At 39.1% G+C, this 26,041-nt stretch overlaps 1 protein-coding gene across 3 annotated transcripts in view; it reads left to right on the top strand.

The window, feature by feature from the left end:
• Nucleotides 1-25,581, top strand: part of LNX2 (ligand of numb-protein X 2) — a 52,616-nt gene extending 27,035 nt beyond the window's left edge. For all 3 annotated transcript variants that reach the window (XM_026074321.1, XM_026074322.1, XM_026074323.1), the window contains exons 3-10: nucleotides 7,038-7,276; nucleotides 8,288-8,487; nucleotides 11,984-12,355; nucleotides 13,907-14,053; nucleotides 16,270-16,447; nucleotides 18,224-18,455; nucleotides 20,225-20,383; nucleotides 24,121-25,581. In XM_026074321.1, the coding sequence (XP_025930106.1) occupies nucleotides 7,038-7,276; nucleotides 8,288-8,487; nucleotides 11,984-12,355; nucleotides 13,907-14,053; nucleotides 16,270-16,447; nucleotides 18,224-18,455; nucleotides 20,225-20,383; nucleotides 24,121-24,256 (1,663 nt within the window). In that variant the 3' untranslated portion in view covers nucleotides 24,257-25,581. The remainder of the gene's footprint in view (nucleotides 1-7,037; nucleotides 7,277-8,287; nucleotides 8,488-11,983; nucleotides 12,356-13,906; nucleotides 14,054-16,269; nucleotides 16,448-18,223; nucleotides 18,456-20,224; nucleotides 20,384-24,120) is intronic.
• The last annotated feature ends 460 nt before the right edge of the window (nucleotides 25,582-26,041 follow it).

Consider the following 26,041-nt stretch of genomic DNA (forward strand, 5'->3'; position numbering starts at 1 on the left):
GCAAGCTGTCTAGTCTTTTTCAGTTCGTCTTGGAGGAAAGGGTGTTGTCTCTTTGAGCTAGGCAAGCAAAAACTGAAATGCAGAGTGAGAGCTAAATGCAGGATGGTGAAGCCTGGCACTGGTATACCACTGCTTCCACAAAGGACTGCTGCCTATCCCTTTTCCCCAGGTGTGTTCCCACGCCTCAGCCAGATCTCCTCCTAGACAAGTAGCTTCATCATTTCATGAGGGGTTAGGACATGGTTCTGGTGTTTAGCCAAGGGTTTGCTGTGACAAGCACTTCCACCAAAGTCATGTGCCAGCAGTCACTTTGAGTTGTCCCAGCAGTCAGTATCGGACTGTGTCAATCAATCACGCGACAAGGATTACCTTTGTTGCTCTGTGTGCTAGAGTTGAAGTGATACTGGTGACCACAAGGGCGGAGAGATTATATCAGGAGATGCTTGCAGCTACCCCAAGAATTTCATTCAGAGTCTCGGTCTTCGTTCCACTGGAGACTCTGGAGACCTTTTTCAGGTAAATGATGTTGCAGAGGAGACTTCTGGGAGTTGTGCATGTTATGGACATGCATACAGACAAGTGCTTCTCAGAGAAAGGCAAGAGCATGACTGCATTCCTCTGAAACGGTTTGTTCATATGCATGTTTCCAGCATACCCCCTTCTTGCTGCAAGTCCTGAACATTTCTAGGAGTTCTGAGGTTGAGCGAAACTTGAAGGTGCAGGACCTGCAACCCCCTAGAGGAGGGGGCTGTGTGGAGTTGTGTGGATTTTGTGAGCTATCTGTTTTTCAGCACTTGGGCATGTATGTACTCACAACCTGAATGTACACATGTGAAGTTTCCATGTCAGAGGGCTATAGCTACTAATGAGTAGCCTTTTTGTCTGTCTCTCCCACCTCATCGTTTCAACATTAACTTAGGCTTTTGCTGGTTTCCTCAAGGCAAGTCATTTCTAATCTCTGTGATGACTGGGGGCAGTGGGAAAGAAAGCCTAAATTTTTGCAAGATTTATAATCCTAACATTAAACTGATTTAATTTTAATAAAAGACACAATGCTAGCGAGACTCCTGCTACACATTTGGTTCATCTTCTGGTTTCTGAGTGTCGTTTCCCTCACCTTTTCCATCCATTTTCCTTGACTGGTATCTCTCTGAGTGATATTAGGACTGTTTACAACAGGGACGTGTAATCTATTTGTACATGGAACACTATGTGTACTCACTTTAGGTATATATGAAATATTCATTTGCTTAATGCACAACATATATTATGAAACCTGAGTGAGCTGAGTCACCAGCTATTCCTGTCTGTCAGTATGAAAAAAAGCTTTTAGTTGCAGAGCCCTGCTCATCTTGAATTCCTTCTGTTGTCTTAGGATGCTGATATGCATTTTGAGTACATGGTGATTTACAATTCTCAATTAAGTTTATTTGCAAACATCTGAACACCTGTAAATTATCATTGCTGACATAAAAGATGACAGTAACTGTGTTGTTTGAATGAGATTTCATATGGATTAGTGAATCCAATAAAATTACGCTACTGATTATTAAATGTTGGAAAGAATTATAAAATTCAGTAGTAGTATAATTTTCAGAATAGCTTAATATAAACCACTCTTAGTAAACACATGAACTAGCTTGCATTTCTAAGAAATGGAATATGGTTGGTTGGTTTCACTGTTCAAAAGCGTTCACACAGAGTTTCCAGTGTTGTTAGAATTGGCTCCTTTTGAGTATAAAAGCTGGAAGAAATGGCATAATATCCACCAGGCAACTCCAAGAGTATAGTTACTGCAAGCTGTTTTAGCAAGGAGATTTGAGGCATGAGACACAAATTTGATTACTGTATGGTCACTTACTGCACTCCATGTGCACCTCATTGCTTAATGAAAATACCCTTGGTTTATCAGTCTTTCAGTTTCATCAGATTCACTTGGGAACTGTGGTTTCCAAAGTTGAACATAATACACATAATCTGACTTAAAGGAAAAAAACGCATGTATAATGTTGAGTTGTACTGGTTTTCTTGACCATTTGGTATACAAAAATTGTTAATGCTTAAGAAAGTATGTGCCGATTCCACTTCTAAATATTAAAGGTAATTTATTAAGTAGAAATCCCCCTCCCCCCCCAAAAAAAAACTTATTGAACTTTTATTGTGTTTGATTTTAATTCAATTCTTGAAATACAAATTCTGTTGTACAAAAATTCCTAACCTAGTACAGCTTCTTAATAAGAGAGTTAGGTCACGTGTTTATGTTTTGCAAATGAGTTGGGCTTCAATTTTTCCCAGCTGTATTCTAGTATAGTAATTTAAGAAAGGTACTATTTGGGATGGGGATATTTTTCCAAATATTTTAATGTTGATAACATTCAGGCCAATTTTGTGAAAGGTTAAATATCAACTTTACAAAAAGATTGTATTTTCTGAAATTGAAAAAATTACTGAGCTGTTTACTATCTAGCAGTCAGCATGCTTAAAATATAGATTTAGATTAACAAGAAAACTAATTGCATAAATACAAAATTCTATCACTCAAAAGCAGGGAAATCCCAGTTATTTTGGTTTTTACTTTCAATGCTTCTAAGGGTTTGTTTTTGTTTTTATTTTCACCTGATCTCATGTTGGCCTCAAGCACTGTCCCCACACTTCTGTTTTTAACACCAAGAGAAGTGAAGAGGATCAAATAATTACTATAGGATTTAACCCTCTTCTGGGATGTCGTCTTTGTCTGCTACCTACATAGCAGATAGGCAACACATTCTGAATTTCTCCATACTCTGTGAACTCCTTCCATTGCTGGAAAACTGAGGGATCTTTCTGTGGGTTTTTCCTGCTCTGAAGCCACCTTGGCTTCCTGTAGGCACCTTGAAATTGTTGGATGTGTTTGAAAGTGAGAGAGAATTTTTTTTTTTTATTTCCTGAGTCCTTTCCATTTCCCAAAATTGGGTAACTCCTAGTGCCCCCCTTTTTCTTTTCCCTAGCAAAAGAAAAAAAAAAAAAAAAAACAAAGAAGAAACAAGCTCTTAGCTTTCCGAAGAAGCAACATGTTTTGCTCTGACTTGTAGCTGTAAAACTTGCCAGAAATGGTGTTTAAGGTCACTTTGCTGGCAAAGTTTCGTGAGCAATAGCAAAGGCATTTCAGTTGCATCTCTGCAGTCTTTCTTCAAATTCAGTTTATACTTGGAAAATGATTTAGTGCAACTATTTTGAGGCTATTTTGTGTGTTTGCTTTTATTGAACCTCTAGACTGCACACTCATGGCATAAGTTACAATGAAATCTTTCTTTTTAGTACTCAGTGAGCAAATGTGTTTTTCAAGGCCCTACTGTTATCCCTTGGAGTACACTGTAAACTACATCTTAATTTTGTATGAAAGCTCTTTTTATCTGCAGAGAGAGATTACTGCTAGCCTTCCAAGGAGTCAGGTTTAAATGAGAAACCCAGCAGACTTGATTGTGCAAACTCCCTCACCCCACCAAAAAAAACCTTTTCAAAAACTTTTCTCCATCTGATATGGATTGAGAGAAGTCGAAGGTAAAAGCTACGCTTTGTCAACATCCAGAACTGTGGAAAAGTCGGTCCTGAGGCCAAAGGGAGAAGGGAGTCAATAAATGCAGCTAGAAGCTCATTTTACCTCCCAAGAACAACTGCCCTTCAAGTTTCCTGATAAACAGTATCTTTCAGTTGCTTTAGTTAGTTCTTTCAATATTTCTATTCTTTGGCAATCTAGATTCATGAAAGCAGTTAAATAATTGCTAGAAATTAAAAAAAGCTTTTCCTTCTTCTGACTCATACATAAGGAATTCTGGCTTTGTAGGTAGCTATGAAATACCATTCCTGTAAAATACATTTCAGTCTCAGGCCCCTATTTGTGCAGTTTCTTGCATGAGCAGGGATTTCTGTACCCTTACAAAAGAATCTGTGATGATAGGTGGGATCCTCAGATGTCCACCTGCATACACAACTTGTTGCAGGATTCTGTCCAAAATGGTCTTTATCCCTAATATTTGGCAAAAACAATATTAATGAAGAGATTTATTGGCATCTGTTAACTGTTACAAGTGATGTATGGTTTTTTTGCTTATGAATAATGCATTCCTACCATCAATTAAAAAAAAACAACAACTCTATGTTGCAAGTGGAAATGAAAATTATAAATGTGCTTGAATACCAGTCCTGAGTTTTGCTGCTTGGTAGATGACATGTTGTGTTTACAGACCGAAGAATTGGCATCCCATGAAGTAACATCTCCACCAGACAGCTGCTTTCCTGCCAAGGCAGTTCTGTTCTATCAGGCTGAAAGTCTACGTCTGTTATAATGACTGATTAATTTGGAGAAGAAGGGGTTTCTGTCACCAGGATTAATTTTTTTCATAGATTTGTCTTGTTGAGTGCCGCATATAAGCGCTTCCATTGGGTTAAGTAGTCGTGCTCAGGATGTTGTTTACATTTCTTGATATTAGCCTTTGAAATGATAATTAAATATCTGTGGTGAAAATAAGCCTTCAGTCTATTTATATTTTGTGTGAGGACTTTAATCAGCTGCCAAATAATGGTGGAGGAAAGTGCTCTGTAAAAGGTGGGGTGAGGGGAACGATTCGACTGCCGTTTGGAAGGCTTTGACAGAAGTAGGACACTTGCAAGTATGGGTTTTGTTCAGTCCTATTTTGATATAGTTGAAAAGGCCCCAACTTCTCAGGTGTGCTTTGCCACCTACACCAGCTACTTCGTGAGCCGCAGGCATTGTGAACTGCTTGCGTGAAAAGCCAGCAGCGCAGTATTTTGTTAGAAGACTTGCAGGGAATCATCCGGTTTGTGGAAGTAGTCCCGTAAAGCTGGATGCTGATATGCAAACTGTGGGATTTGACCATGGTAGTCTGACACTGTCAACTTTGAGCTATTCATTCACCTCTTTTGTGAAAATCCCTGCTGTTGTAGCAGGGCAGTTCAGGGACAGCGGAGACATGCAGCTCCCTGAGCTGGTGAAGCTCAGCGTGGGAAGGCGTGTTTGTCAGAGCTCCCAGGAAAGGTGATGTTGCCTCCTTCAGGAGCACTTACCCTGCACTGTGGTGCTTGAGCAGTGGCGTTGCTGGAGAGCGTTCCTTTTTTCAATCCCTGTTGCTAAGAATTTGGGGGAGAGGGTGGCTAATCTGTTAAAATTACAGTGTTTTAGAAATTGCATCTGGGGGAAGGGATTGCCTCTTTTCTTTTCCCGGCCTTTTGGCATTCTTGTCTTCAGGTTTGCACTGGGTAAGTGTCAACAAGAAGCAGTTCCTGCTGAGTTTCACCTGTAACTGTCTGTCTTTCTGGTTGCCAGATTAAATTGAGCCTAGCCTGATCTCTAAATTCTTTTTTTGCTTTTTGGGTTTGACTCTGATCAGTCCCGCTAAGCCACTGATTTTATGTAATAAATATTACCTGAGCACAAACCAAGAAATGTAGCTGTGTTTCTACATTAAAATCAAAGAAACCTTTTCACAAAGGAAGACCTTTCAAGTGATTTTTATCTTTTTCATGCCTGTATGTTCTTGGCTTTGAAGAACAAGATGGCCAGCAGTTTTAAAACATGTCATCTTGGAGAAAGCTCCAAGATATGATTCCTTAAACATGCCATTATAATGTGAACCATCTCTGATTTATGTATTCGTGCATATTTCGCAGCATATTTGGGTTTCCTTATGCCATTCTTTTAAACATACATTAAGTGAAATATATATATATATATATATATAGTGAGATGTATGCATGTGTTTAACATTGCTGGGGTCACAATGGCTATACAGATGTTTTTTAGCAAAATTCTTTAGAGAAAACTTTTATTAAAATCCTTCATGTCAAAACAGTTTGACCATGTAATTATCGGATCCTCTTACAAAATACCAAAGCAGCATTGTAATTTTTCTTAAAATATTCCAGTTCAACAAATTAGGACATTGTTAGACTTTTGCTGCCTTTTATTCTGTTAACAGATTTCTTCTCCTGTTGCCAAAATAAATCATTCCTACTTTGGTTATACCAATCTGTCAAGTTCCCCAAAAGGGAGCCCTTTCAAGAACACTATTCCTTTTTTGTGATACTGCTACAATACTAATATCTTTTATGTGGTCAGCAGCTCCAAAAGCAGGAGCTTTAAGACAGGCATCAAATACTGCAAGCCTTGCAATATCAGAAGCTGGTAAAACTGCATCACACAGGCAGATGCAAGATTGATATCTGTATCCAATTATCTACAAGCAAATGTAAAACCATTGGATAAATGAAGGCTTTCAGTGAATTTGCAACATTGCAGCCCTTCTTTGCAATATACTGTTGTAGGATTTTAAGCATAAGCAAAAAATCATTGTGTTAAGAATAATGGAATCTCATAAAAATGAGTTTACAGTGCAAAGTGCAATATGGTGATGGGGCACTGTTACTTAAGGGAGAGCAAAAAATTGTACCTGCTATGTTAAGTCAGGAAGCGACTTATAGAGACAGGAGAATGAAAAACCCTCTCTTGATTAAAAAGGAGATTATGGGCAGAGCTATTATGTATGTTCTGTTTTTAATGTAGGTAAAATTTTCATCTCTCTTTCCTTTCCCAAATGACCCCCCAAAAATATCATGCTTCCTTCTCTCTTGGCTTACTATAGTCAAGGGAGGTTGCTTCAGGAGTCTCCAAAGGTGTCTTTGGACAGGGCTCCTCTTCTGTGGAACTTCATGCCAACCCTGTTTAATCTGTGTGTTTATTCCAAAAACTGGGATATATATTTAAGAAAATAAGCCCACATTCAGAATGTGTTAGAGCACATCCAGTTCACAGCCAGAAAGGAACACAGTAGAGCTTTTGTGAAGAAGGCAGTATTGTTTTGGGGTTCTGTCCACTGAAACATATTTTGGCCTTAAAATCCATTTGGTTCTGAACTATTTTATGACTAGTTTAAAGTCATGTCTTTGAAGAAAACTGATTTTGTTTTATGGAACACTCTTGACATTTTGTGCTGCATATATTCCTGCATACTTGAAGCACAGTATAAATGTTTTCTTCACAGGTGTCCTGGGGCTTCTCATCGGAGGGTTGCTCTGGAGAGAAGGAAAACTAGCAAGCTGCAGCCAGAAGCTGAGAGCGAGGCTGGTCCTGGCGGGACAGAGCAGCCCAGCCGTTTATCTCCAGATGCAGATCAGGGAACAGTGCCTGCGGAGCAGAGCTTCACGTCACCTGCCCTTCCTACGTGGGCAGATGAGCCCAGCATTGACAATCCTGCTTTTGAGGAGAACACAGTAGCAGACAGTATGTCATCATTTATCTCCTAAAACCTTCTTCCAATTGCCTTTTGTCAAACATAGAAACATTTATGGTGTTACAGTTCGTCTCTCGCAAACAATTAATGAATGCCCATCTTCATTTTTTTGTTCTTCCTGTCACAATTTCTGGGGAAGTACTTGTAGACCTCTGTTATGTGCAAATATAGAACTGGGCTAAAATCACAGTTAGGAAGGAAAAATCTATCTGGATATGTGTACCGTATAGATATGGTACTGGATCATAACACATGCTAGTGCAATAGTTCATGTTAATCTGGAAATGCTGGCCTAGAGGCTAGATCGAAGCAGAGTGTTTTCTATAAAATTACAAAACTTGTTTTCTAAGATAAGATTTCTTTTCCCCTCTTCCCCTTCCACTTCCCCCCTGGATCAGCAGGCTTCCCACACATGGAATATTGTCCTGTTCAAACGAAAAGGCAACTGAGTAACTCCTGCATCCACCTGCATCGAACTAACAGTAACGTCTCTAGCATCTGGGATTTTAGAGAGGAAGCACTGAGCCTTACCACAGAGGAAGGTGGTCTTTTCCCCTTCCTTTTCCTGTGTATTTGCCATCCATTAGCACCCCACTTTTTCCTCTTTAGTTGTCTCCATGTTTGCTTCAGAAATGGGCTTGCTCCTTCCCTTGACCTGTTAACTCAATGGCAGCTGTTAATGTGAATACCTAAGTGACTGGCTTTGAAAATGAAGTGAAATTTATTATTAAAGGACCAGATCCAAAGGGTTCAGAATATCCATTTCAAAAGCAAAAAAATCTCATTTCAGGAAGCATGGATACTACTAATTTGTCATAGAGCTGTTCCTATTCAACTAGGTGTTTCAACAAATAGTGGAACTAATCCAGTTGCATTTGTTTACTTTGTTGTTAAACTATTGTCATGTGGTGTGCCTATATTGTCCTTTGGTGATTTGCTTTGTTGAAAACAAATGAGGTATAAAGAATGATTAATCATCTTTTTTAAAAAATAATTGGCAGCAAATCAACAGCCACCTACCTTGCCTGAAGGAGAGATCACTACTATTGAAATTCATCGGTCCAATCCTTATATTGAATTAGGAATTAGCATAGTGGGTGGCAATGAAACGCCTTTGATCAACATTGTTATTCAAGAGGTTTATCGAGATGGGATCATTGCCAGAGATGGAAGACTTCTTGCTGGAGACCAAATACTTCAAGTATGGAATCTAATTATGTATTCTATCTGTTTGCATTGCATTCAGTTGTTGCAGAACTGCCAGTTAAATGAAATGGGAGATTTCCTTGTCAGACTGTGTTGTGTAAATGTTAGCTTTGCAATTATCAGTTGGAAGGCAAATTAATATTCAGAACAGAGTCTGTTGCTGTAGTTCTTTTGCCTGTGATGCTTTATGTTGTTTATGGGATCAGCCTCCTAGAATTACTTTTCCTCCTTAGCATCTCTATCCATTTTTAAAACCTGAGTTTATTTTTCTGTTTTTAAATGTTGTGGGGTGTGGTCTCTATTTCAACTTTATGCATGCTTTCCAAAGAAACCAAAGTTTACTTTGGCATAGTTCTCCCTGCGTAAAAAGCACTTGCAGGCTGTAAGATTCACTTTATCTCAATTGTTATTTTAATCTGGCTTCAGTGTTACCTTCCAATAGGCTATGCAGTTGATCTGCATCTTTTAGTATTTGTAAAAGAGAGAGTCTGTGATATTCTTCACTGGCATGATTTGAAGCAGGCTGCTATAAATATTTTTTCACAAAATTTAAATAAACAATTAAACTATAAGTAGGTTATGATAGAGTCTGTATTTTTGTTACAATTTTAAGTAAGAAGCCAAAGACAGTGTTAAAAACTCTAATTCTATTAATTTCAGAAATTTTTAATTTTAGCTTGGGAGGAGGGTTATTTACATTATTCCTAAGAATGTAACTGAATTCTGCGTATGGCAGGACAATCCTTTCCACCTTTTTCCTATTTTTGAATCATTCCACCTGAAACAAATACATTATCATCATTTCAAAATGACTTCAGTACGAACGTTTGCTTTTGATCTGTTAGCCTCAGATCAGTCCAAAAGTGGTATCAGTCTTTTTCTATTTCACTGCTTTTTTAAATCCAGCAGATGGAAGTAGCTTAAATATTTTAGTTACCCTTAAAATAAAACTAGCTTGCACTCCAGAAAAATAGTCTCTTTTGAGAAACATTTTCCTCTCTTTGAGTGCTATGAGAGTAACTGGTCAAGAAAGAAACCCAAGAGTTTTCCGAAATGTTGCCTTTTAGCAAGCAATTGCAGACACCGATTGAATGCTACATAATTGATTTCAGTACTCAAGGGCTCTCTTTGCTTGCCAGAATAGGGAGCTTGTCACTGAAGCTTTGGAAATTCTTGCCATTTGAGCAGGTGTCAATTATAATTTCCAAAGCTGTAAGTGGCTATAAGTTGACTATRAATAGGATTTATAAGCTGCAGTTAGCAAGGAGCTAACACTGAGGCTGTCAGGATCCAGGAGAGTGTTCATTAGAGTCCTTTTGTCACGATGAGGGAAAGGTACGGGAGGTAAAAGCCAAACTTTTTGCAAGTTACAGCATCTTTATTGCTTTGAATATCCCTGCACAGGTGCTGAGCTCCTGCATTAAAATTACCAGGATTAGACTCTGCAGACTGTAATTAAGCACAGAGTTAAATGTAGTTAGGTGTTCACACTTCACTCGCGTGTTTCTGAGTGCGTCTTCAAAGGCTTTTATGAGCAGTAAAGGACTAAAAGAAAGCCAGAAAGAATTGTGAGGTGAAACTTAGCCTTTTTTTGCCCAGTCAAACAAGAAGTGTTATTCCTTTCAAGATCTAAGGGAACAGCATTTAATAACTGTTACATAAAAGTGCATGTTGTAACGGGGTGTCAAGTACAGCATGTAGATAGGTGCCTAACATTTTCAAAGTGCTCTAACAAATTGTCCCTTTTTTTTTTGTATTGGACTATGACTAGAGTTCGTGTAAAATATATTCTAATGAGAATGTATTTTTATAAGAGATGTCCAGGTTGTTTTATTTGGAAAATAAGTACCATATTGTGGAATAAAAAATTAAGTTTTATTGCATATATTCTTTTATGCCCTTTGAACGCTTCTGTATTTTATGTATTTACTTTAGCTAGTGATAGCTAAAAATAAAACTAAATTTAATTTAATGGCTCTGACAGATGAGCCCTACTGGGTTTCAGTGGTGGCAGTTCTCAGTGCTATTTTTTCCAGTTGTGCATCCTTTCTTTCAGCGCAAGGTTGCTGCTTGGCTAGGAGCAGTAGCAGAAAAGGGCACGTCCGCACCTTCATGCCCCGGGTCGCTGTCCGAGCTTCTGGGGCTGCCGCGGATGGCGGGTCTGCATGAGGCATCAGACCGCAAGCGGAGGCAGCTGAGCGGGGAAGTGCCTCCCGTTTTACTGCTGCATTGGTAGCCCCTCGCAGGGACAGGGCACAGGCAGGCAGAGCTGCACCTTCGCTGTGCTAAAGCCCCCGCAGCTACATTGTTCGAAGCTCACCACTCGGAGCTCCTCAACACAGATGCATAACGTAAATGTGACTGCTGTTATACATAGATTTCTGGGTCCTTTCTCTTACCAGGATTTTTTTTTTTTAATCATAATACTACTATTATGTTGTGGGAAGTTGCAAATTTATATTTTTACTTAGGTTGCAGTGGGGAGCATTAGAAGGCCTAGATAAAGCAGGTCTGTGTAGTCTATTTTTTATTAGTTTTCATCTACTGCAATTAGGGGCATGACAAGGCTCTTTTTCATCAAGTCATAACAGCATATGTTAAGGATGAAGTTTCAAGGTTAGTTTTGAACCTTTTACTTCTTGCAAAGCAAGCAAATATTGCTTTTGTGAGGGGTTTTTTTTTTGGTGTTCCCATTTTCTCCCAAATCTCATGTCTCTGTCACTTTTTATGGTAAATTTATAGTGCAAGAAATGACTGAAGATAATTGATCTTTGTATCAATGTGGGTCACGTAACAAACAGAATTCTTGTTTATAATGCAGGAGGGCTTGATCTGTTTTTCATTTACAATTGAATTTTGAGGAATACAAGTTGTGAGTCTGAAACCTTGACCTTAACCAAGTCAGGGGAGGAACTCCTAAGTTTACACTAAGACTTCAGAGCTAGTAAAACCATTTATTCTGTCTTAATGAACAAATTTGTTTTGGATTTCAACTTTTTTTAATTTTTCTGTCATGGAAGTGCTGCATTTGTTAGATGTTAGCTTTCCTCAGAGATTTGGATGTTTTCTTTTTATAGCTATTATTTTATAGTTTGAAGTGATAACGTTTGACACTGAAAGCACACGGAAAAAGTTCTTGCCCTGAAGATCAAACAGTCTAAAGATCTAAGGACCATCTAATACAAATATAGGAGGCTGGGAGAGCAAAAAGCTTGGAATGTAACGGTGGAGGGTGTTCACTGCTGGAGAGACATTGTCGTCTTTGTGGGAAATGGGCTTGTACCTTGAGCAGCAAAGTGAGCTTGCAGGAAAGGCTGGAAGGAAGAGAGAGGGGGCCCAGCACAATCAGATAGGTAGGTCACTTCAAAGCAGGGCTTTTTTGAGTTTTGCAGATATCTGAGTTTAGTTTGGGGGGTTTATATCCGTAGCCAGGAACAATTAAACTCATGTGGATATTATTCTGATTTGTTTTGTTTTGTTTTGTTTTGCAGGTCAATAGCTTTGACATCAGCAATGTGTCACACAACCATGCTCGAGCTGTTCTTTCCCAGCCCTGCACAGTGCTGCATCTCACCGTACTCAGAGAGAGGCGATTTGGGAGCCGCACGCACAACCACGCGGAGAACACCAGCTCCTTGCGGGAGGACAGCTTTCAAGTGACGCTGCACAAGCGCGACTCCAGTGAGCAGCTTGGTATTAAACTCGTACGCAGAACAGATGAGCCGGGAGTTTTTATTCTTGACCTTTTGGAAGGGGGATTGGCTGCTCAAGACGGCAGGCTCTGCAGCAATGACCGAGTACTTGCCATCAATGGACATGACTTGAAGCATGGGACACCCGAACTTGCTGCTCAGGTTATACAGGTAATTTGTATTCCCTACCTGAGTCCTTCGCTCAACTTTATTTCTTGGGGGAAGCCCTCAGTAGAGCTTCCCCAGACCGAACAGCTTGTGTATTATACCTAAAAGCCTGCAGCAGTGCTATTCATTGTGATTTATGTTCTGGAAATGGTATAGCAAAACAAGGTCTTCTTTGGCACCTAACAGACAAATTTCACCTCATTAGAGATGAAAAGCACAATAGTCTTTCTGAACATACTGCCTGAAGGTTAGAAGACTGCTCATGTGAGCTAGGAGAGTACAGTGTAGCCAATTGCTTAGCAGAAAAAATATATATATTATTATTATAGTACTTCTGCACGTACCACAGTTTCAGCTCTAGATCTCAGTAAGCTCTATTAGAAGTGGGTATTGTTTTGTATTGATTTGCCTGTGCATAGTTTGGGGATTTAAAATAGCAAAGTGATTTGCCAGAGTTCATACAGGCAACAGGTAGCAGCTGGGAACAAAAAAATAGGTCTTCCATAAGTTCCATTCAGTAAAACTCATTTCCTGAGTATTAGGAAAGGCTATTCCAAATGACTGGCTCTGCTCTGAACACAAGTGAATATTGGCCAAAGCTTGATACAGTCTAACGCATTACCTCTCCCTGTTCCTGCAGGAAAACCTGTACTACTTTCCTTTCTCCTAGTCTATAAGGAAACAGCTGCAGCACATTGCTACTTCCTGCTGACTGGATATTGGTAAAAATTACTCTGGTTTTAGTAAAGTCAGAATAGCCCAGTAGTAGGTTCTTGCAGTATAGTGCAAGTGTTAACCCCCAATTCCAGTGCCAAATAGAGAACTGTGATTCCAAGGGGTAGTAAATACTTGTTTCAGATTTCGTTTTAAGGGTTGTCATTGCAGTTAAAGGAAAATAACAATGATCTTGGAGATTTTAGTGGCGGTTTCCCAGTTTCTGCACACAATGAAATGGTCAGAATTTTACACTGGATAACTTTTATCTATTGAGGTGTGTTTTTGTGGGAAGAGAAGGATATTTCATTTAGTAACTGGTATTTGAGTCTCCTGTATTCCCAAAACTCCAGAATTTGGTGGTCTGCCCATATATGCCATCTTTCTCTGAAGTCTCTTCAGGAAATATCAGAGGTGTTTAGAAGTTGTGACAAAAATCCGCAGACCCTGGAGCTGTCGTGCATGTATTTCTTTCTTTATTGTTACATGATTGTGTTGCAGAAGTTCCTAGAGACGGCAAATGGAATTTGGGGATTCCTTGTGTTTGGAGCTTCGTAACACCAAGTGAGAAATGGTCTTTTTTACAAAGCATTTCCAGCTGATATAGATACAACATCAAGGGAAAAGGAGGAGGGTTAAAATCCCTTCCATTCTATAGATAGGGAATTGCAGCAAGAAGCCAGTAATGGACTGTGCAGAGCAAGAAGTTTGTGGCACCCCAAGGAACTGAAAAACAAGTTTTGCTGTCTCCTTTTTTCTTAATTGATCATATGATTCCCTCCCCCTAGCTAATAATCAGTATCATAGCAACTTCATTATTTTATTTTATATATTCCACAGGCCAGTGGGGAGAGAGTGAATTTGATCCTCTCTAGACCCCTGAAGTCACAGATGGTCAGTATTATCCGAGACACAGGGACTCATAACAGCAACCCACACCAGCATCAGACCCAACAGCTGTTTCACAGCAGACCCAACTCGCATAAGGTTGGTATTTCCCTTTCTAAGAGAGATACAAATACAGTTGTGGTCATGTGATGGTCTAAGAGTGTAAAAAGGCAGAAAGGGTTACATCTTTTTTTTGACTTAAAAATCAGAGAAGACTTCAAGTACTCAAGTCCTGCCTCATGTTAGGAATGGGAACGAAAGGTACGCAACAGCATTTCAATATTTTTTTTGGAATTGCTGACTGCAGTGGCAAAAGCAAGTTCTCTGAACTCATACAGCTGTAGCTGTAAGACCTTGTATGAGATAGCAGGCAATGTGTTACTGCCACATGGGAGGCCTCTCGTTCAAGACCGTTCTTTTTTCTGCTGCTGTGCTGGCAGCAACCAGCAGGTACAGGAGATGTGGCATACGCCATCTGGTATATAAAGAGCACGTAGGAGGATTGTGTTATCTCCTCCATGAGCCAACAGTGCTGGCTGCAAGGCTGCTGAATTCTGCAGGATCCAGCTGGGCAAGGCAGAATGAAGAGACTTCCACAAACCTAGTGTCAAATTATCCAGAAGACCTGCAGAAATAAAACCTGTGCTTCAGCTGTTTTTGTAGCTAGAAAAATACAGCTTCTCACTGTTCAGGCTTTGTGAAATAATTGTCATGTTGATCTGTGTTAACCAAACCACCTTTTCCTCCTATCCACTCTCTTTTTATCACTGTTTTATATCATACCTCTGTTGGGAGCATTTACATGTGTTGATGGTATTTTCCTTTAAATGTTTGGGTAATTTCAGAAAAGAACGAGAGATGCTCCAGTGAGAAAGTCAGGAAGCTTGTTTTCCTCTTGAGAGCCAAAGATGAGGCTCCTGAATGCCTTGAGTGGTCATGTGCCATTAGTACATGCCATGGCATTAGGACATTTCCCGACACAAAAAAATAATTACAGCTGATCTATATCAGAGTAACACAAGGCCTGAACCCACTTTCCATCTACCAATATATGTTGTATTCAGATCACACTTCCAAAGTTGATTCATTAGCTGAGGTGTTTTCCGTAGCATATCAATATCATCTGTGGGCTCTTTCAAAGTAGTAAGTCTTGTGTAACCACCAGTGGTATCCATGCTAGACTATTCCTATGTTTCATGTAATTTATCTTTGATTACATTAGAGTAATCTACAGTTGGTTTGGAAGTCTGTTAGCTTAAAAAATATTTATGTAATTGCATGGCACTAGTCAATTAGTCCTAAAGCCTGAAGAATTAAAAAAGAATTGTGTTTGTAAGCTATGATATATATGTACAGCTATGTATGCGATTGACTTGTATATCCAGGGAGCAGACTGAATCAGAAGTAGCATGTGGTACTGAAGATGGAATAAAGCACTGTTTCCATTTTCCAAGAAATGGCGGGGATTATATAGAAGTATTTGTATTTGGAAGAATCTTCTGGGTTATTTCTTTCTTCTGTTATTTTGAATTCCTTTCAAGTATTCTGTTGGTTTAAAATGTTACTACAGGTGAATGTTCAGTGGTTTGAGGAAAGGCTTGAGCTGAATAAAATGTATCTTGATTCAGGTTTAAATCCTTTTGATGGCACAAAACAAAATAGGGGCTGAACTTTACAATTCATGTGTTAGAAAATGAAATACAGTGTTCTCTTCTTGCTCCAGGTTTGAGTCATCATTAAACTCATTAGGGAGCCTGGACATCCATTAACAGCCTATAGCATTGAGTGGCCTTAGCCGCTCTGTGCTCTGAGAGATTCTACATGTCAGCTGCAAAAGAAAACATGGCATATAAGGGCTTTAAGCATTTCTTCTTTGTGATCATGAAAGCACATGTTTTCATTTCTTTTGGATCTTCTTTGTAGTTTTGGGTCATATTTGACTTACAAATGAGGTAATGCTGATATTCACCAAACTTCAAAAGATTTGTTTGTTTTTTGTCTAGTCTTTTGAGCATATGGTTTTATAGCACAGTCCTAAAATTTAGCATATTCCAAAGTAGGAGCTAAGAGAAACCAGAGTGAGATTTTCAGGTTGGGCCTTCATAAACTTCCTGAGTGAGTGGTATCTGTGAGTGGTTTTTTTTCTTTTTTCTGTGCTGGAGAAAATCCCGTTGAAGTCAATTTGCTCTCTGGACTTAATCCTTTTAAACCAATCTGTTAAAGTGCCAAAATACAGCTTTGGGGTGTATTTAGTTGTGTTTTGGGTTTGTTTTGTTTTGTTAAGTTTTAACAACATGATTTATCCCTGTCAACAGGATCTCTCCCAGTGTGTTACATGCCATGAAAAGCACATTACTGTGAAAAAAGAGCCACATGAATCTCTTGGAATGACAGTGGCAGGAGGCAGAGGCAGCAAAAGTGGAGAATTGCCCATCTTCGTTACAAGCGTACAGCCTCATGGGTGTCTGGCAAGAGATGGCAGGATTAAACGAGGTAGGGCTTGGCATTCCTGGTGGCAGGGTGGCTTCCGATTTGCTTTTTGATGAGTTTATTATCTGAAAGCAGGTGGTGTCATAAAGTCTTTTAACAGATGTAGCAAAGCAGTCATAGATGCTTTTCTTCGTGTTTCAGTAATGGAAATACAATGTGTAGTTTGCCACTTCCCCCTTGCCTAGGGAAGGAATGTTTAGAGAATGATAACAAGGGAAGCGGATGAGACCAGGAAGTGTCTGCCTAAATTCCTTAAAGCTGACTATGATCCGCCTGAGCAGCGGGTCTGGTGTGATGCTTTGCACTGCAGCGCACATGTCCTGTTTTCGTGCCTGGCTCTGTCTGAGGAACCTCCGCTGCCCAGTGTACGGGCTGCACAGCTGAGCTGGTCCTGCTGCAATCACAGCTCACCTGAGTGAACAGTCACACCCAGAGCTTCTTCAGTAAATCACCTGGTTCCTGAAAGCTTTCTCGTCCTTTGCATGGCACAGCTTGGGCTTGCTGATCTTCAGATGTGCTGCAGCACCTGTCTGTGTTCCTAGGCTTTCAGGAAGGGTATAGGGGGGCTAGATGGAAGACAGCCCTGACTGAGCAAGGGTGAAGCATTCGAAGATTAAAACATGTTGTGCAGTATGTGAAAGAAAGATGTGTGATGCAACTGCATGTGGGATCTCCATGATTCAGAGTTCACGGAATTTCAGACTGTCTTAAGAAAGAATTACAGGAAAAAAAAAAGTCAAAGTGCAAACTTAAAAGGAACAGCATGGGATCCTCCTTTTATGCTTCTGAGATACAGACTTTTACACCCACACATCAATGTGTATCCTTTCTTTTTCTGAACTTCTTTGAAAAATTCCACTTTATGGAAGTATTGCAATTGCTGTTTCAGTATGTAACATTAAAGTAGCCACAGCAAAAACAAAAGTGATTTCAAGTTAAGCTGCCACCTCAACTTCAGCTTTCCCTGGGAGGCAAAAGCTTTTAAAAGATTGAAAGTTCCAAACATGAACCAAATGTTCTCACTTTTGCTTTGCATTTGATGGCTTTTGTTGTTATGTGAGACATCGTGTGAAGAAGATTCTTACTGCTTGGACAGTAAACAACATTCTTGTTTTTACCCTGACGCTTTCTAAAAATATTCTGAATAAAATTTTGTGGTAATTTTTTTAGTGTCTTGGACTCTTTCCAGATTATTATCTTTGTACAGATGTTCTTGCTTCCTTTTAACAGATTGTTTTTTGTACTAACCTTTGCAGTAGCTCTTGATTTTCTTTTTGTGCTCCCGAATAACAAGTTCAAAAAAGCAGGAGACCTGAAACGCTCAATGAAGCCTCACTTATCTATAAGATTTAATTACTTTGTGGTGCCTATATTGTTCTTTTCATCATTTTTCCTTCCCTTTTAAAGATAGAGTGGACCTAAGATATACCATTGAGAACCATTCTGTAATGGCATCTGCAATAGCAGTTGCTGTAGAGATGTGTGATATGTTTAGGTAATTTCTATCTCAAATCTTCAGGGCGATATTACCATAGAAGCCACAGCATTTGATGTGTTTTGCTGAAATAAACAACAGAGATCCAGTTTTATACATTAATGTTTTAAACTGACCATATAAGGCTTCAGGGTTAATGTGTTGCTATTCATGTGCCGAAGCTGGTAATTCAGATGGTCTTAGCTCCAAAAAATGCAGTATTAAATGAAACCCTGGTGAGAGAGGTGCTGTATGTCGGAGTGGTTCTGACAGGCTGACATGTTCTTACTTGCGCCTTTAAACAGGTGATGTGTTGCTGAATATCAATGGCATTGATTTGACCAACCTAAGTCACAGTGAGGCAGTAGCCATGCTGAAAGCCAGTGCTGCCTCTTCGATAGTTGCCCTGAAAGCGCTGGAAGTTCAGATTGTAGAAGAGCAACCCCAGTCTAACGAAGAACAACTGAGTACTATCAGTGAAAATGAATACGATGCCAGTTGGTCACCATCATGGGTCATGTGGCTGGGACTTCCAAGGTACTGAATTTCATAATAAAGTAATTAATTACCTGTTTTAAGCTAAGTCTGAGAGAGATACAAAAGCAAGGGCGGTATTGCTTGCAGCACATCTCTTATTTCTGCCTGACCAACCACCTCAGCTATATTCAGTTTGCAGTGTGCTCACAAAGAGTTTTGTGAACAGGAGCAATATTTTCTTAGCAAACTAGAAGATGGATGGACTTGGTTTATCCCCTCATAGACTCTATTAACTACTCAAGTGGATTCTTCTCATTGAATACCAGTCATCTTTTCTGTCCCTTAACCATATCATAACTTCCAGTAGAATATTTTAAAACCAGAGAGGTTGTTAATAAAAAAACACTAAATATTTACCCATGTTTCTCTGTGCTAATCCACTACTTAAATTTACAAGGCCAAATAAAATAACTTTAGAATGTTGAATCAGACTCTCCAGTCTAAGTTTTTACACAGGTCTTTTGCAGATGTACAAGCCTGAAGTTACAAATCCTTGTGTATTTTTTCAAGAACATACTACCATCTCTGCCAAACACAAAAACCCTTTCAGATTTGCTGCAAGCTCCCTCCCTTTTCCAGTTTGCAGTCTGCTTGACATCACCATGTTTCATTTTTACTGTTCTGTTTTTGACACTGTTATGGCTACAGCTATAAACTCATTCTGGCAATGCTTGCTATCGAGAAGAGCTCCTACTACAGTGAATGATGTTGTTAACTTCAGTCGGACTGTGCAGGTTAACTCCTCCGCCCTTGACAGCATTGCCAGGCTCAGGCCTGTAGTTTAAGCATCAATCAACAAGAACCAAGTATGTTGGTAGGAGAATACAGTCTGAAGATAACAGAACAAAGTTTTCACTTTTTCCTTTATTTTCTGAGTTTTTCTGTCAATATATTTGTATGATATAGTCTTCCATTCAGATACTAATTAGTTACGTAATCTCAGTAAATAGCTCTTAACTTTGGTAAATATATCTGTTTTCCATGCCTTAGCAGCAGTTTATTGCTTGTATACTGGTATGACCATGTGTTGCTCCTTAAGTTGTATCCTATGTACTGTGCTGCTACACTTTAAACAGTATTAAAGATCAATAAAAAACTTGGCATCTTTTTTTTTTTTTAACCCAAAAGTTAATTTCCAAGTTCATTTTTTTAAATGCAATCTTTACTTCATTGGCAAGAGTTAAGTTTCACTGGGGAAGATAACACATATGCAAGTATAGTTAGTAGAACATTATCTGAATTTACTTACATTCTGCATAACAAAATGGTTAATCATTTCTAATATTTTTATTACTGGTGATGCAGTTCAGAGACAGAGAAGACATCGCATGAATTTTTAGATCTTCACTTAAAGCTGAAAGAGCCTAAACTGGCTGGGGGTGGGGAAAAAAAGTACACTGTATTTTTGACTTGCAAACTACGCATGGATATCCATTTCCCACCCACAGTTTTGCCACCTGTGAAATCCCTACAATACCATTTTATTACTATCAGTTTACGGAGTTAACTATATTTGAATAATTATCTATCATTATTTCTTTTTAAACATGTTTCTGTCTCAAGAGCATGGGTTGTTTTTTTTTTCATGAGTTTGAATATTGCAAAATTGCTCTGTCTGGGAATGGAATACTAATCACCATCCCTCCCCTGCTCTTCCATGTTTATCGCAGTGGTAATGATGAGACAGCAGGTGTTGTGCCTAATATAAAAATATCTATATGTGGTATACATAGCTTTTTCTCTTTCTGTCCTCTACTTCCATTCCACAGCTGCCTACATAGCTGCCATGATGTAGTGCTGCGGCGGAGCAATTTAGGAAGCTGGGGTTTCAGCATTGTTGGTGGCTATGAGGAGAACCACACAAACCAGCCTTTCTTCATTAAAACGATTGTTCTTGGAACACCAGCGTACTTTGACGGAAGATTAAAGTAAGCTAAACTAACAGTAATAATAATACTGTTTTCAACAGCTGTGTACTGGTGCAACTAATTGCTTAATGAAATATGCTGTAGCACCTGGTTACATCCAGGTGCTAGGGTGCTTGTGCAACTCAGTAGTGCTTTGCCTCCCTAATGAGTGTGACGCAGGGAAGTAAGGAGGATTTCTGCTGGGGAAAAGGTATCTGTCAGAGAGCTGGACCTTGTGCTAGAACCTCTGCCATCTCCTGTCCTCTTCCCCAACTCTAGTACTGATATGCTGCACCTACAGTGTCACCTACAGTTTCCACCTCCTTTGGTTCTTTAACTCTTCTTTTAAGCCGTAAGACATTGCAAAAATGTGTATATCCAGGGCTAGCTAGTTCTATAATATTTTTGTCTTCCTTGAGAACAGCTAAAAATTTCGAAAGAACTTCTTTCTGTAAAATGGGGATAACTGCTAGCATTCTTTCATAAAGCCTTCTGAAACCCCTGCTGAAAACTCCAGTATTAAAGATGGGTGTAGCAGCTTTAATGGAAATGTGCACAAGTAGATGGAAAAGTCAGTACCTCTGAAAAGATCGTTAAAGAACAGCATCCCCACCCCTGAGAGTTATTAGTAGGTGGGAAAGACATTGATAAATGGGTGAGTTCAGTGGAGCCCACTGAGATGGTTAGGACTGGGGCACTTGCCCTGTGAGGAGAGGCTGGGGGAAATTTGCTCCAGCCTGGAGCAGAGACGGCTTCAGGGACCTGACAGCAGCCCCCATGTACGGACGGGGAGGGGATCGAGGTGACGGAGCCAGGGTCTTCACAGCAGCACATGGCAGGGGGACAAGGGACAACAGGCACAAGTCAAATGAGAGGTTCAGACTGGATATGAGGAGAAACTTTTTCCCCATGAGGTCACCCAGGCATTAGCACAGGTTGCCTAAGGGGGTTGTACAGTCTCTGTCCTTGGAGGTTTTTGAGACCCAGCTGGATCAAGCCCTGAGCAACCTGGTCAGATCTCATGGCTGACCTTGCTGTGAGCAGGAGGTTGGACTAGAGACCTCCTGAGGCCCCTTCCAACCTGAATGCTTCTACAACTCTACTTGCCTGTTATATTTGGATGCAATCTCCAGGTCTGGTATGCATATACACATCTTTAGGCTTATTCAGGATCACTTCAGAATTAGGACTTACAATTCCTATTAAAGATTCTGTGGTTCATAAACTGGTTATTGTGAAGGTGAGAGTAAAGAATATGCCCTGAGTTTGGAAAGTTTTATGGTGTGATTTTTACATATAGAGTTACTTTAAAAGTAACTTAAGAAAAAGCTATGCTTATGCCTTAAGCCTTGCCAGTAATTGATTTTTCAGTTCAGTGACTAAATAAATAAATTAAAAAATAGTTTGGCTGGACAAAAACATACATTTTTGGCCAAGTATGAAATAGTTTGGATTAAATGAAAGATTTTAGTTCAACCTAAAGGAAATAATTTCAGCTTGGGGAATTAATAACTGGAAGTCATAACACAAATGGAAATTTAAGTATCATTCCTAAGAAGGAAAGAGTGGCTGTGGTCGTACTTACCCCATGGTAACACACAGCAAAAATACTCTTCTGTGATGTGATGCCCTCTGTTCAAATCTGCTGTGTCCCATTGAGAATACAGACTTAAAAATGGGTTTCTCCCATCTACAAGGGAAAGTTCCTTAGATCCTGCTCCATGAGTTCTTGTGGGGCAGGTCTTTCTGAAGCTGTTCCAATTCTGTTTGAATCACTTAAATGTTTTGTTGGGCTAGAGAGAAAGGGAGAAAATAATCCCATTGTCCAATAGTTAAGACATTTTTCTACCTGCAGTATCTTTCTGGTAGGGTTTTATAGGAGGTGAAATGACTTCAGCAGAAAGGCTGAGTGAGTGAGACCCCCACTCAGTAAACTGTAGCCTTGTGGTTTGGGTGCTTTCTTGAGTGATGAGATACCTTCATTCAGGCAGAGACGGGCTTCTGAATGCACATTTGGTTCATCCCAGGTGATTATACTAACAGGTAGACTGGAGTTCAAGGACAGCCACTTTTGCTAACTTGCTGCCTTTGTGTATTTATTCTAAAAATCAAAATGTTGAAATGTCAAAATCCCTCCCCTCTGTGTGGCATAATATTGATTTCACAGCATTAAGAGGTATTATTTTACTGTGCTGAGACTATCTGTTTCTGATGCGGATTCGAAACATTTTTGTTATGCTTGCTGCCAAACCCACTTCCATTCTGTTGGCATTTCTGGGGTTGCGACATTGGTTTCTGAACTTCTGGTCTAAATAGATCTTTCTAACTTTATGTTACTAATACCGTGAGAAAGAACAGGTTGCATTCGCACAGTCTAAGTTTAGAGACCAAACTAGCTAGCTACTTACCCCAGGCTTCTGCTCTCACTGATAGAAAGAGAATTGCTCTGAGTTAAATTCTGAGGGAGTTTAAGTTAGGCTGCTCTGAGCCTCTCCTCTCTCCCCTCTCTGTATTAAAAACTTAGGGAGACTAGCTGGCTTCAGTAAGTACGGAAGTTCGATGGTTGTCCATGCCCCTACCTACACCAAAGTTGTTTTAGACAGATGCACTCTTTGCTACATACTTTTGCCAAGCCTGATTTACAGCTCCATGTGTCTTATTCCTAATAATGGAGTGTACTTAATTTGACAGTGTGCTGATGCTCCAAGTCTTAGAGGAATTCATGTATCAGAATTCTAGCTCTTAAGTGTATGTAGGTGAAAATGGGTTACTACTCTTACTAGCTTTAGGAAATATCTGCCAGATCATTAGACTTCAAAAAGTCAAGTTTTTCTGAATTAAGACACCTATTTTTCCCCTCCTTACAGTTCCTTAGCACTGAGTGTTGGTCGTGCTGCTTCCTCTTCCTCTGTTCTGTCCTAGTGGTGGGCATTGAGAGTTCAGGAGAACATCTTTTTGCTCTCCATTTTAGTGTCCCCAGTAGCTGAGAGGATCATTTTCAGGGAAAGTCCTGTTCAATCTCCAGAGTCACATTTTAGTGCTCTGGGGGATGCTAAACACACAGTCAAGTCATAGCGAGAAGGTGGTGTCTGGAGATGAAACATTACTTAACACAGAAAGAATGTAGGTACTCTTTTTTTTTAATCTCTCCTGAGCTGATAAAAACTGAAATTTAATCCCTTGAGGCAAATTTTCTCAAGGCCCAGAAACATCTGCCTCCCAAATTCCTATTCCCTGATTCAAAGCATGGAGACACTACATCTCAGTTGAACCATCTACTGTGGGAGACTTTCAGCCAAATTGTTATATTTGACAAAATCCTAAACCATTGAAAACAAGATTCTCTATTGGAATATGGCTGATAACCATAAGCCTCATTGCTTGCACCTCTTACAGTAAAGGCATGTTTGGTGTAAATGTGTTATAATTCACACAAACATAAATGCTTCTGCCATACACATGCTATCTCATTATCTTGTTTTTACCACATTAGATCTTTCCAGCTCTCTCTTCTCACATTTTCCTCCAAGCCAGCTCTTAATGCAGAACTATTTTTATATTAAGATTGAAATCCAGTGATTCAAGAATTGCCCAAATGAGTTTCAATAGGAAAACAGACTAAAAATTGAATCTCTTGGGGGTTTTTTAGCTCCACTTCAACCTGATGGAAACCTATTACCCCAGGGATTGTTGCTTGGTGTGTGATAGTTGATTGCAGGCCAGTAGTCATCATCTGGTTTTCTTCTTGTGTTTTTTAGGTGTGGTGATATGATTGTTGCTGTAAATGGACTATCAACAGTTGGAATGAGCCATTCTGCACTCGTTCCAATGCTGAAGGAGCAGAGGAACAAAGTAACTTTAACCGTGATTTGCTGGCCTGGAAGCCTTATATAGATTTGTGAAATCACTTTGGTTCAAGCAGCTTCTTTTTCTAGATAGCTGGCAAAAAAAATCTCCTTTTATCTTATCTTTTCTTCTCCTATTGATATACAGCTGGTTATAAGCAGGGCCAAAACTGCTGCATTCACTTTTTTCTTTGTTTTCATTTTTTCTTACAGGCCTCTCAGACTCACTGTATGTATCTGTCCATTCTGAAACAGCCATTTCTACCAAGTTTGCTGTGTTCATTGCTGATACAAATGCAAACACACACATGCTCACACATAAAAACTCCCGTTCCTCTATGGCTGTCATTGAGCTTTCTCAGTCAGGTAATATTCTTGTAGAGTCAGGAGAAGAACTTAGTGATACTTTTGGTTTCTCTGAGCAGTCCAAAATTATGTGTAATATATAAATATAATAGCCGTGTGCCCATTCTTCACTGAGAAGAGAACATGTGTCAGTAACACAGTGACATATCTATCTGCTGCTATGAATCAAAATCAGTTTCCAAAGGTAGGCCTTTTCATTTTGTAAGCCTGTCCATTTTTGATTCAGTATTTCAGACGCATTTAATACTCGTAAGAAATCATTTGGTCCCCRTGATTTTTCTTGCAGGGCATCAGTGCTCATAGAAAGGTAGGACAAAAGCCTGATATTACTGGAATTTTTATAATGTGCAATAATTGGACTCTTTGTTAGGAAACTTTAATATATTACAGAGTTTGTATCCTATAATGAAAAGAAATTTGGAAGTAATTACTGTTGCAATGCTGGCAAGAATACACATGCCCGAGGTCGCCTTTGAGTGAATGGCTTGCAGTAAACTTTACTTTACAAACGAATGTTTTGCTATGTCAGACAATTTTGTGAACGTTTTTACTAAAATCATTTTTACAGTTTATATTGTAGTTGTCAGCTGTCTTTATTCATGTGTGGAAACAATACTTTGACTTGTACTTTGTAAATGAGAGAATTATTTACAGGAAAAAAGCAAGCTATTAAGAAAGCATACATTACGGTTTACAGGTGGGAAGGCTCTTTTCATTCAAGTCCAACTGCAAAGTAAGCTGCAAAGTTCATTCTTATTCTGTCACCTCATGACAAATGTGCAAATGCCTTGATATAAAATTCTGAAACTATCTGTCTTGCATTTCAGGATTTTTTTCCTTTAGAGAGTACCTGCTATTAAGCTGTCAGTAAGAATAATACTATTTATCTTTGATTGTATTTAGTATTTTTAAAATAAAACCTGTAACTTTTAGACTTTGCCTTTCCATGCTATTTTCAGGCTAATCACCCATTTATTAAAAAAAAGAAAAAAAAAAAAAAGAAGGAAAGAGAGATAGGGGGGATGGGGGCACACAAACTAATTTGCTGACCTGGAGCAAAACCTATATGTTGTCAGTGTTTGGCATATTTGAAAAAGAGTTTCATTTATGAACCAGGTTCACAACCTGAACTGATTTTATGAATGATCTCTATATTGTATTATTAATTACAAGCGAATGTATTTAAGAATCACAACATATTTCAATTGTGAAGCATGAACTTTATTTTCAAATTTAGCAGTTATAATATTGGGGCATATTATTGCATGTCATTAATTCCAGTAGCTTTGTTTTAAAAAGAAATAAAGTTACTCTTTTGCAAAAAAGTGTAAAAATCTCATATGAATGAAGTGGTTTTATTTCTCTCTGTAATGTATGATATCAGTTTGATTTCATAATATTAAAATACAAAAGAATGTCCTGTACAGTATATTACTGTATTGAGAATCTTTGTTTTTGAAGCAAACAC

Source organism: Apteryx rowi, unplaced genomic scaffold (genome assembly GCF_003343035.1).
Source record: "Apteryx rowi isolate R43461 unplaced genomic scaffold, aptRow1 scaffold_386, whole genome shotgun sequence".
NCBI classification, from domain to species: Eukaryota; Metazoa; Chordata; class Aves; order Apterygiformes; family Apterygidae; genus Apteryx; species Apteryx rowi.